Genomic DNA, 13459 nt, shown 5'->3' on the forward strand with positions numbered 1-13459 from the left:
TTGATGATTCCTGGTTTTCACCGATTCAAGTATCGGATTCATAGTTTTTGAAGTTACATTAAAATCAAACTAAATTCAGTTGCCTGTTAAATTCTAGAATGTTATATATTTTTTATTTCAAAATATAATTTAACTATTTTTTTTTAATAACATTAATGTGAAAATACCCTAAACATTAAAATATAAACGTGCTAGTAAAGGTTAATATTGAAATAAGTAATAAAAATGGAAATCTCACTTCCTATTGTGCATTGTTTACTTACATCCATTCAGCTCCATACACGACGGCCTTTTTGAAACCCTTTTCTAGCCCAACCCACTCCAGGCCTGTGAAAAACCTATTGACCCAAAGAATAATGAAACTTTTTAAAGTAATACTACAATTGGGCTTGTGTTTTCCATAATATTGAAATGAGGGTTTTTCTTACTGCATCCCTAAATTTTCTTCCTACACCCCAACTTTTTTATAATTTCATGCTACCTTTTGATTTGTAATTACGGGTTTTTGAAAACCGGAGTTATTGACTTTCAAAAATCGGTGTTAACAACTCTCAAAAATCAAGATATTGAATTTCATTCTTAGGATGCCCATTACGAAAATATTTAGTTTATAATTTATTTTTATGTTTTTGAAGGACATAATAGTCTTCATAGTCCAACTTAAAGGTGAAGGAAGAAAAATTGGGAGTGCGGGAAGAAAAACCGTCGAAAGGAAATGGCTTTCCTGTCAATGCAACCGAGAACTAAAAATTGTAAAATAACAACAAATAGTGAATTTAAACTCTATTCCAACTTTAGAAAATGATCCCTTATCAAATCAGAATTACCCTTAAATTTTATTGTGAATACATTGGTAAAAAACTAAAGAACAATAATCATAAAATCTTAAGTTTTCAGGTTTACGATTATTGTATGAACAACTCATTTCGTAGATGTCTTTTTTAAGCTCTAGATGGATCTTAAACAGGTATTTTCTGAAGATTAAATATGGGAAAAACAATACCAATAAGTATAAATCCAACTTACATACTATTTCTAATCTAAAATTTTAGGACAACAAATTTGACTTATGAGTTTTTTTATGTGAAAGTTGTTTAATTTTCTTATTTATATTTAATTTCATATTTAGATTCATTTAGACTCTCAACCATCTCTTCCTTAAACTATGTCATTTATACATTGATATACTTCTCAAATGAAAACATTTTCGACTAATGCAGTATTTCAACGGTAACTTTCTTATATTGTACTTGACAAAGAATCTTTATATTTAAATTCTTTACGTATATTGTACTTGAACATGTTAATAAATGAATGATGAACTCTAATATCATTAATAAGTCTTTTTTTTTTTTAAATTACTGAAAAAATACAATACTAATATGACACAAGTCCAATCTACAAATTCAAATTTTTCATTTTTATTTTAAGACTTAAATACTTATATTTAGATTTCTAATACTTTAGAGGTAGCATATCCTTCCAATTTGTCCGAGTAAAGAATTTACCAATAATGAGTGGTATCAACTCATACCTGCAAGCCACAAACCAGACATTGGAAGCACTGGTCTCTTGTTACATCATGCAAGTTGCTCAAATGAATGCAGCATATTTGAAGGTTAACCTTAATCGAATAAATGTGACTCCAAATGAAAGTGGTACACTAGGATTTAAAACACGAATCCTTTTTAATCCACTTCATCATTGCATCCAAGAAAATAAAGGAAAGTAAAAGCTCTTTTATATTGCTTTGATAAAAATCTTGAATATTGTTGTCTCAGTTATGTGAATGGCGAGAGAACGGTTTTTGTTGAAGTTAAGGTGATACAGTTTTCGTAATTCTATTGGTTTGAACATTCAAAAGGTTTTCTTATCTTGAAGCTTCAAAGTAACAAATGAGAGAAGCTTTCATATAGCTGTAGACAAAGCAAAACTACTAGTGGAACGAGCTAAACAGGGTCAAGACACAATTTAAACCAAGTACAACATCGGTGTGCATGTTTTTTTTTCTTTTTTTCTGTTGTAAGTTGTAATAATGCACTTCTATTGAGGTTTTGTTTCCAGTGTATTAGAAGTCTCACATTCACTAAAGATAAGGCAATTTCATCATAATATATAAGTGAGATACAAACATCATCTTACTGGGGTTGAGTTAGGTTTAAACCATTATTCTAATATGGTATCAGAGCCATTATTTAAAAAAAAAAAAAGTCTATCCTAGCGAAATTTCTTGGACATTCTGTTCCACCCGTTATCGGACCACTAACGGACCACCCATTAATTTCTACTCTCACGCACAAGATGTATATACCTTGGCGTGAGAGGGTGTGTTGGAAGTCTCATATTTGACTAGAAATAAGACAATTTTATCATAGATATAAGTGAGATGCAAACCTTATCTTACAAACCGGTTTTGTGGGATTGAGTTAAACTTAAAGTCAACTTCGTGACAAACATTTTCTTCAAAATCTATGCCTATTTTTATGCAGGCTTTCTGAAAAACTACTTGGCATTTGCCTTTGGCGTGAAGAAACATATGGGAAAAAGTTGAAACTAGAAAGAAAACAAGCACTGAGAAATCATAAGTGATGTTCATATTTTGGGACCAAAAGATGATTTAGTTGTTTTCTTTGTGTTACTAGTCATGTGGGTTTTTATCTGAAAGGCCAAAAGATCCTATTTGGTGAAAGTATGAGTAGCACTTACAACAACCACTCTGTTCTTGAAAACTTGAAATGGAATCTGGTTTGATCAGAATAGAGTGTAGCAATTTGGATGCCCTAGTTTTGGCAAATCTGTAACTTTATTTCATTTTTTTGATAACAACTGGTGTCTGAAATGTGCCTTCACAGATCATAAAAAGGAAAAAGCTTTTCAACTATCTCATCTTGAATGCGATAACAAAAGCCTTGCTTTACTTTTTTTAAAATTGGCTTGTTCGTAGATCGTTAAAATATATACTTCTAAATTAATTTAGAATTGTTCTCTTTTTTTATTTTTTCTGAAGTACCATTACAAAAGTGTTAAAATTGATTATATCAGCAATTTACTCACCGAATTAATTAGTTTATTAACCCGTGATCAGAGAATAATGATTGCAAAATTATCTTTCTACAACATTAGAAATTGAGTAATAGTATTTTAGTGAAAAATAGTTAGTATAAGAAACATTACGAAAGAAATTTCACATAAAAGAAATATAAATCATTATATTTTATCACCATTTTCTCTTAGGTCAAATCTTTCTTTTTCGTGATAACGTAACTTTAGATTAAGAAAAAATATAGTATTCAAATCTACTATTCTTATGTGATTTAATTTGACTTACTCTAATATTTTAACTTTAAAACATTTTCTCATCGTTAAGTAAAATTGCAACACAAAAAGTGATGCTAATATTTTTTATTTATAAAATTAATCTATGATTTTAATAAATTATACATTACTAAAAAAATTCATAGTTCCTACCAATTTTATTTTGAATTTTTTTAAGAAATAATTACAATTTTTTTATTTATAAATTTAATCTATGATTTTAATAAATTATACACTACTAAAAAAATTCATATTTCTTATCAATTTTATTTTGAAAATTTTTTCTTAAAAATAATTATAAATTTTGTTGTGAAAAAAGTTTACAATAAATTGATACCAATTTTTTTACAAAATATTTTGTATAAAATATTTTTCGTAATAAATTTTGTAGAAAATAATTGTGAATTTTATAATTTTATAAGAAATAATTATCACGTTATCAATTAAAATTTAAAAAAATAATAGTAGAAAAAGTATTTTTTTACGAAAAATTTTAACAAATTTGTAAAAAAATATAAAAATTTCTAGTAATGACAGTAAACAACTAAAAAGAGTTTGACAAAGCTTGATCTTAACTCAACCAATTAAGTATGTGCCACCTTCATCAATGAAAGTTTTTTTGTATGAACACCCTATGTCATCGTGCACAAAAGCTTCATCGATCTTTCAATTCATTTTTTTTTTCACTTTTTTCTATCCTTTTCATGATCTTTCATTTGTATAGAAATCAATGAAAAGAAAGAACCAAAGGTAGCTTCCTTCAACATGACCCTTGAAAAAGGGTTCGAAAATACAAGTTAAAAATTTCTTAGCTGTTTAGATATTCTTCTCTCTGCCAATTAAATCATGATAGATAGTTCAAACTTTTTGTGGACGAAAACGCAACGTTCATCCCAAAGTTATTATCTTTTTCAGATTCCTCACAAATATCTTCCCCAAATATCTCTCATATATAAGATTCAAATAATTGAATTCAATAGGAGTAGTTTCTTTTTTCTTTGAGTTCTTACCCTCTTCTCATTTTTTTCTGTTTATCAATCATAGATTGCACAAAGCAAATTTTTTTTTCAAATAACTATCATTCAAGTTTTTGCATTAACTAATTAAAAAAATTATCAAATTTGTGTAGTTTTAAAATTTCATTTAGTTTTTTCATTATTTTATTTGTTAACATTTTTTCTCCATAAAAACCGTTTTCTATACAAGAATAGAATTTAGGATTAAATATATTTTTGTCCTTCAAGTAGTAAAATTAGTTCATCTTCAAAAATTTTAACCAATTTAGTTCTTTATCTTTAAAAATGTGTAAATTTAGTTGTTTTAAATAAATTTGATTAAGTTTATCTAACGATTCAAGTGTATTTCATGATAGTATTTGAATTGTTTACACCATTTGACACATTTTCGTTTTAATGTTAATTTAAATATTATTATAAAATGCGTTTAAAATGTTAAATAAACTTAACAAATCCACGCATTTCTAAAGATGAATGACTAAATTGGTATAAATTTTTCAAGATGGACTAATTTCAAAATTCAGCATTTGAAGGATAAAAACATCTTTAACCCTAATTTAGAAAAATATGCTGTCCAATTGTATGAAACCTGAAAGAAATTAGAACCTATGTAGTATTTGTTTTAATGTAAAGAGAAAAAAAAAAGAAATATAAAGAATATAAGACTATAATGTAATGTCGCGAAAGTTAACCCCTTATTTATTTGGTTTTTTGTCTGATCAAGAATATTTTGTTGGTGTGCTCGTAAAGTTCAGAATCAAAAACTCTTATTCCATTTTGTTCTTTTAATTAAAGGACGCCAACTTTTAGATTTATGGTGTCTTGTATGTTTCCTAAAATAGTTTCTTCTTAACATGTCTGCTATATGTATAGAGGATAAAAATTAAAAGAAACCAAGAATTTAAGTATTGTGTTATTTAAAAGCTCAATACTACTTTTAATGTATTTATATAATCAATATTTACTTCTCATGTACAGTTATATCAATCCCTCGGTTTATTAAAAAAAGAAAAATCCACCAAAATTCATCGATCGTGTATGTAATAATATGTAGTAATCTTTATACAATCACGTCAGAAAAACAGAAAAACATACGTGATATAATTGACGCTTTACAGTATAATTTTTTTTATATTACGTTAATAATTATGTTGTGGATGTATATCCGCCGTATAATTTAAAATAATTTAAATATGTTATTTATCTCTCAATGGAATTTGGAATTTATACATTTTCAAATTTAGTCTATTATTTTTAGAATTGTGTAAATTTAATCATTTTAACTAAATTTTGTTAAATTTATTTGACGTTTCAAACATATTTTATGATAACATTTGATTTGTTTACACAATTTGATACATTTTTTTCAATATTGGCTAATAAATCATATAAACAACTCCAATATTATCATGAAATATATTTGAAACATTAAATTAACCTCACAAAATTTGATTTAAAAGATTAAATCCACACGGTTCTAAATTTAAAAGATTAAATTAAACTAAAATTTAAAAAGTGAATTACTTTCAAATTTTACCTAAAATTAAAGAAAAAAACATATTTAACATTTATATTACTTATAGTTTAATAAGTTTAACGAATCCATATTTATATGAAGTATTTTTCACCGCTTTGTCCATTAACAAAATATTAAAAAATTATTATATACACAGGAATAAGAGAACTTAGAATACACACTTTGGACCACCTTTCACACTCACTGAATTGTGTGACTTAAAAGTTATTTTCCATCTGAAGTCATCCATTTTTATTTTATTCTTTGCAAAGCTCCCGCTGAAACAATTTATTTTTTTAATCATGTTCTAGTTTAACGTTGCGGTGATCTCAAGAGAGAATTTTGATGTTTATGACTTTAGACTATTCCAAGATTGAATTATGTCTTTAAAGATAAAAATTACCAAAAAACTAACTTAATTATCTTCAAAATATTTATGGATTATCATAAATCTGGATTTATACCAGATATGATCTTGTGGACCACAAACCAACTTATACTTTAAAAGGTTCAGTAACAAAATATTACCCAATCGTTGAAGGAACTTAAGCCACGAGAAAGTTAAGTTTCATTCGTCATAAAACCAAAAATCAAGAGACAAAATCGGATTAACTATTAAATAATCTTAATTTGATCTATATGAAGTTCTTGTTTGAAAAGAGATTCTCTTGCTAATGCGTGTAATTAAATTTGAAGTTCATATATATATACACGTTGATTGTGAGGTGTAGTTCCACTTAAGCATAGAAAAATCATATGCAGGCATGGGTTATTATTCCGTGAAATGATTGGATTCATACGTGGTGGTAGCATTTGTTCTTATATTTATTTAACATTTGAAACAAATTTTTGTGGTGTTTTTATTTAAAAGTTGATGATGGGCCTCAAAACCCACTAATTCCCTCTATTATACCCTACCCTCCAATTCCAAAGGTCCAAGATTAAAGAAATTAGAGGAACCTAACCAACAAATGATTGAAACGCTTGTTGTAGCATTACTTTAGAATTTACAGAAATAGAATTTAGCCATCACCATAGTACTCTGTTCTGATAAATGTGTATGGATGGAGTTTGTGTGAAAGGGAAAGAAGATAGAGAAGGAGAGTGTTGCAACGTCACTACTACGAGAGAGAGGGACCCACCAAAAGAGAAAGAATGAAAACAACAACCACCGAAAAAGCCACCTTTGAAGTCACAAAAGAACCTGCTCGCGTCGCGGCCCCTGTCGCCGTTGCCATGTCGGCTAACCACGAAGTAGAAGCCAATTCAGATTGTTCCACCGATGAACCTGTCCCCGTCACACTCCCTGACCCAGACCCAGACCCAGACCCAGACCCGGACCCAGAATCCGTTCCCTTTGGACTCGAATCTGTTGAAGACTTCAAACTGCGAAAACAGCAAAACGAATCTCAATTACATGAATTCAAATGAACAAGTAAGAAGCATAAAACATAGGACTAAACGAAACGAAACTAAGGTTTTTTTTTTTTTTTGTAATTTTCTTTACCTAGGAGAAGAGGGGCAAAATGTTATTGTGTAGTCGGCGCCGGAACACGTGAACGTGCTGGTGGCATCATCGTACGCGTAACTGTACGCTTTCGGACATACGGACTTGAAAATTTCGGAGTAAGTAGAAGGCTTGCAAGTCGAAGGGTTACCAAACGCGCCGTTGCAGCAATACTCCGGTTTCCCAAACGCGCCGCACGCGCTCTGACACGCGTCGCCGCCCTCCACTCTCAGTTCCGATGGGCAACGCCGATTGAGATCCTCGCCGCACCCCGTGGTGGCGCAGGACCCCGACCCGCCTCTCGCCGCCACCATCATCGGCAGATTATAGCCGTCGACGAGGCTCACGTCGTAGTAGTCCATGGAACCGGTGCCGAGGGTGAACTCGGCGAGAGTCGCCGGCGGGGAGGCTCCGGCGCCGTTGCAGTCGACCTCTCCGGAACCGCAGTCTGCGGTGGCGCAAGTCCCGCGGCCGGAATTGTCGAACTGGCAACCGGTTCTGCCCCAGAATCTTCCGGACCAACCGGTCGGAGCCTGGAAGCTTCTGGAACCCCCCTTGGCGAGTTCAAAGCCCGTGCTTGCGAGTTGCGGCGTGCCTAAAATCCCTGGCCACACCGTGTAATCGCACTTGTTCACGAACGTAAAGGTTGCCCCTGAAACCCCTGAAACCATGAACGATATAATTTGGTTATTCCTATGTATGAATTCTTTAAGACCCAGTTCGTTAATTTGATAAAAAATTTAAATTTACCTCTGAAAACGAGAAAGAGTGCGATGCCCAGAAGTGCTTGAGAAGGGTGTGGGATATATGAGAACAGAGCCATTGTTTGTTAGGTTGTGGGTTATTGGATTGTGATATGATAAGATATGATATGTGTTATTTACGATAAACAGGGGATAAAGAATTTGGATGAAGAATCTCTGCTTTATGAAGTGCTGCTACTAGTAACATACATATAATTATAAGTGTAACACTCTCTTTCTATGAAGAAAAAGAGTGAAGAAGATGAAGAGATTTGGGGGGAATCTGAATGCTAACCTCTGCATCGTTATTTATAAAGAATGTATCAGCAAAAGATAGTGAAACAGACACACTTTTGTTTACTGTAACTGGAGGAGTGAGCGAGAGAGACAGAGTGGGGAAAGAGGGGTGAATCCAGTTTCCACTCACCTGTGATGTGTTTTTTTTTTTTTTTCATTTTTTTGTTAGGGAGTGCAGTGGAAACAAAAAAGAAAATATTGGTAGTGTCGGTCAAAAAAATCTAGTGCACCAAAATGATTTTTCTTCTGTTGCAACCGGGTGATGTGGCGTACTATTCATGGCTCTCTTGATTGCCACATCCACATTTTTCACGAGTGCAGGTAAACCAACCCTTACTATATTATATACCATTTATGAACCAAACGCCTTTATTTTTATAATATGTATATACATGATTAATTTGGATTGTAGCCTCTGTCATTATGATAATGCAATTTTAAATTTCTAGGTTTGTTTTAAATGGATTTCTCATGCTTGCTTTCTTTATATTGAAAAAAAATAGCTATACAGAAAACATCTTAAAAACTTTCATTTTATATAGTTTATTTTATATTCAAAATGAAATGTATTGAATTTGAGTTTTGAATTAGTTATAAATTAAAAGACGAACATTAGAGTCATCAATATTGTTTCAAAATAGACAATCTTATCTCTCTCTCTCTCTCTCTCTCTCTATATATATATATATATATATATATATATATATATATATATAATTCAATATGTTTTAAATAAATTATTATCTTACATATTTTTAACCAGAAATCATTTTAAAAATTGTCTGCGAGTGATACCTTTACATGTGTTCTATATGTTATCATGTGTATTTTTATTATAATACTTATTACATTGCAGTTATTAGCTAACAACTTAAATATTTATTATATATTTCGAATTAAAAAACAATAACTATAAAACATACATTTACAATATAACTTATTTTATACTATAGTTTAATTTTAATTAAAATGATATAATAAATGTATTGATTTTGTAATAAGAAGGTTATTACATGAGTGTATGAGAAGGAAAGTAACGTTGCAGGAGTAGCAAAACTTTATATCCAAACAAATCATGCAAATTTGGTACCGACAAGCAGCACCGTTTTCTTTGTTTTTCCCTAATTGGTTTGTGAATTTGGAGTACGATGACGTCATGGTACAATAGAAGAGTGAAGAAGCTGGTTAGATCAGGATGAGAGCAATTTATCAAATTCTCTTTATTCTTATTTTTTATTATTAAATTCTCGGAAGTAGGGTAGCCGTGCAGAACGGTCCACGGTCCAGCTTGTTTAGGTCTAGTCCGCATAAGGTCTGTGCAACACAGGTTGGTCCGTCTCGTCCCGCATATTTTTCGTTTGTGGACTTGTGGGCTGATCCGCTTTTTTTATTTTTTTTTTTAATTTATTTTATATGATAAAACTTTTAATGTTTAAAATTTGATAATCTTTAAGAAGTTCACAAAATTAAGTAAAGACTTTGGAGAATTAGATGATAAATTGATAATTCAACATTTTCATCATATTCATACTATAACATACACAATGTATTCTTTACATTTTAGCACATTAAAAAATAAATAATACTTGTCTTTTTCAGTTATACAAGAATTTGGAACGTTGATGCAAAAGTCCATAAAAAAGTAATTAATATACACAAGTACAAATTTTTTTGTTTTAATTTTATGTGGACTTGCGAGCCGATCCACATACCTATGCAAGCCTGCGAGTTCACTACTCTGACCCGCCCACATTTTTTTCGCAGGTCTGCGGGTCGACCCGACAGTACTCATAAGTCACTAGTTTTTCTTTCAAAATCTTATTTGGTTCTTTAGATTTTAAATATATTTTAATTTAGTGTTAATATAGTACTCACGACGTTAAATTACGTCACGTATCTAATTTTTTTTTTAAAATAATTATTATGTGTTTAGGATTTAGGGTTTAAGGATAAATTAACATAAACAAAACTCTATCTTACAACCATTTCCTTGAATATCCATTTTCATTGATTTCTTGAGCAACTAATTAGACAACAAATTCAATAACCAATTTAAATATGAGTCCTCCTATTTAAAATAATTTGGGTGACATGATCAATATATACCATCAACATCAAAATACATAAACAAATATTCATTATTTAATGAACGCTAAATGAATTGTCCAAACTTAACCATTTCTAATTAGATTTTCTGAATATTTCTAACTAAATCCACAAATTTATACTTATTTTAAGTTCAGTGTTTCTAGTTAATTTGGACACAAGGATCCAAGTAAGTAAGAAACAAATTCTTGCAAAAAATCAATTGAAAAGAAACTAATTCAAGAACCAAACAGTTAATAGACAAATGGAGTAATTTACATCTTAAACAAGTATCATATAATTAAATTAATAATTTAAAATTTATTCCAAGTAACTAATTGTAAAGAAATAATCCAAGGGAGCCCATGAAGAACGGCCCAGTTTAGGCATGGTTGTGGTCTTGGGCCAAACAGAAGGCAAGACTAGAAACATTCACCTTAACCCAAATCTTAAAATAATATTCAGTAGTTAATGCTATGACTTTTATTTTAATTATTTTAGTACTTCATAAAGTAGTATTATATGAACAATAAATTTATTTAAAATTTGTATTTATTTCAAATTTTGATATATTTTGATTCTCGAATTTTAAAATGAATTCATATATTTATTTTAATCCAATAAAATTTTTTTTTTATGTATAAGACATTGTTTTAAATTGAGATTTAAAATGAAACATGTCAAATGGTACAGATAATTCAAATGGTATAAATCATTCAAATGTCAATTTAAAATACTATTTAACACTTATAAAAATACGTTCATTTATTCTTTAAACCCGAAGACTAAAGTTTGTAATTGACAAATTTCAATTCGTATAAGCTAAAAATTTAAATAAACATTTATAATTTTGATTTCAATAAAAGAATAGTAAAGAGATATATAACATTAAAGAATAGTAATTATCCATGTAAAAAACATTATAAAGAAGGTAGATAATACTATGACTCTTATTTTTTTTTTTATTTTTATCATTTATTTCATAACCTAATTGAGTATAGATCATTAATTAATGTACCATTATCTTTTTATTTTAAAGAACCAATAATTCACTACGTCATATAAAAAAATAAAGAATGAAAATAAAAAATATTATAAGTAAAAATATAATTTTATTAGAAATAAAAAAAGTTTTTTGCATATCACATCAAGTTAGATATAGAATTCCCAATTTCATATATGTAGTTGACATGTGACCTGAAGTTGGAAATGTGAGATTCCCTTTCTGTCTGAAACATATCATATGTGGACTAGACAGGAGAGTGAATGGGATTTGTGTTTAAAGGGTAACAAACTCACATGCTTGATGCTTCATTCACGTCTTCTCATGTCCACACTCTATCATTGCCAAACTTTTACTTCAATATCCATCTTATCTTTGGCTAAGGTTTTTTTCTGCATCAAACTTAACCACTTTAGTCATGCTTCTTCATTTTTCTAGTACGGATCTCTCTTTCACAACCTGAGAATCTTCAATTCAGTTCATTCGTTTTCTCATCTTCGTGGTGAAAGTGCCATGTTATGGACTCGAAGAAAAAGCTTCTTTGTTTGTTATTATGTTGTTAAGTTATCTGATCTCAATAAGTGATCGATGAACCGAAGGCCGAAGGTGTAATTTTGATTTTTCAAACACCCAACTCACTGATGCAATACAAGTGTATGCCCTTGTATGATTTTCAACGTCAAAAAAGCAAACTTTGACAATTTTAAGAACACTAACACCAAATTTTACCTGCAGTCGGCACCTTATTATAATAAACAAAGTGGTCAATAAACACGTGAAATTCAGTGGGTTGATGTGTGCAAAACGCCAAAATCTGACGTGGTTAATTTGAAAAACACGTGGATAATGATCGAGACAGGAGTAACCTAACACCATTAGATAATGAAAACATGACCTAGCTGGATCATGATTTGTAACTATAACTATAACTATAATACACCACCAACATTGTTAGCATATATAATTGTCACTGTTGTTCGATGTCAACATACATAAAACCATGTTCTTGTTTTCAATCAAAAAGCTCTAAAATGGAAACACAATGGCTTCAATCAAACTCTTAGCCATAATGCGGTCCACATTGATGGGTTAAAAGTAATCTGGAATAAGAGGAATAGTTAATAATATCAATTTCTGTGTTTTATTTTCCACTGTTGATGCTTTATTTTAAAAGTTGACAATTAATATAATCTATTAATGACTATATAAACATGATAACTTGGAAAAGCTTATCAGGAAAATAAGTATAAGACGACTTCAGTGCTTTTTTCCTGGGTTTGCTATAGTTGAATATATTTTAAATTTGCAAATGTTATCAGCATATTGGTTTTTGATTCGCTTACATGCGGTGTAAAGTGTGGATAAGATTTCTTTCTACTTTTCAACTTTTTCCCTTTGCATGCACCCTTCATTCTGTGATAAAGATTTGAATCAGCATCTGATCAGCATGTTTGTTGGGGAAAGTGATTAAGTATAACCATAGTAGAGTATTATACATATAAAAGGAAAATTCAATGCTTATATTTTATATCTATATTTTTGTTTATGAGAAAAGATGGAATCATGCAGAGTAATCCCAGAGGAATATATGTAATGAAAGTGTAGTGTAAGTAGAAAATGTTTAAAAAAATGGTTTTTGCAGAAAAAAATAAAACAAACAAGTTATATAAAGGCAGAACCAACTAAGGAAATAAAAGATGAAAAAGTAATCAGACATAGAAAAAGTAGCATCCATCGAATTGCTTTTACAACCTTGGAAAATATGCATGATATCACCGATTCTTTAAAGTTTCTCTTACATATCTCAAATTTTTTAAATAATATTTTATTTTTTATAGCTTTTGAAATAGATTTCGATCTTATATATTTTTATTTGATCGACAAGAAGTTTTATTTAAATTTAGATCTTTCCCTTTATGCCTCAGCCTCTTTAATGTTATTCATTTCGATTTTAATTTCGTAATTTTTGTTTAGCAA

General features: G+C 29.8%; 1 protein-coding gene across 1 annotated transcript; it reads right to left on the reverse strand.

Annotated features, from left to right (window-relative positions):
- Positions 1-6819: 6819 nt before the first annotated feature.
- Positions 6820-8510, reverse strand: LOC114174076 (thaumatin-like protein 1). The gene is made up of 3 exons (XM_028058824.2): positions 8105-8510; positions 7355-8015; positions 6820-7233 (listed from the first exon to the last, which is right to left on the reverse strand). Exons 1-3 carry the CDS (start codon positions 8175-8177, stop codon positions 6969-6971), a joined length of 999 nt encoding a protein of 332 aa, XP_027914625.1. The 5' UTR covers positions 8178-8510; the 3' UTR covers positions 6820-6968.
- Between the last annotated feature and the right edge of the window lie 4949 nt (positions 8511-13459).

Source organism: Vigna unguiculata, chromosome 2 (genome assembly GCF_037176805.1).
Source record: "Vigna unguiculata cultivar grain cowpea cultivar isolate G323 ecotype 2 chromosome 2, ASM3717680v1, whole genome shotgun sequence".
Classification (NCBI taxonomy): Eukaryota; Viridiplantae; Streptophyta; class Magnoliopsida; order Fabales; family Fabaceae; genus Vigna; species Vigna unguiculata.

What these genes read in the sequence shown, in the direction of transcription:
- LOC114174076 (XM_028058824.2), bottom strand. Translation starts at nt 8,177, where the DNA reads ATGGCTCTGTTCTCATATATCCCACACCCTTCTCAAGCACTTCTGGGC. An exon ending in ACTCTTTCTCGTTTTCAGAG is followed by an intron (nt 8,016 to 8,104) that starts GTAAATTTAAAT and finishes TCATGGTTTCAG; the next exon opens with GGGTTTCAGGGGCAACCTTT. An exon ending in TTTTGCCCCTCTTCTCCTAG is followed by an intron (nt 7,234 to 7,354) that starts GTAAAGAAAATT and finishes CTGTTTTCGCAG; the next exon opens with TTTGAAGTCTTCAACAGATT.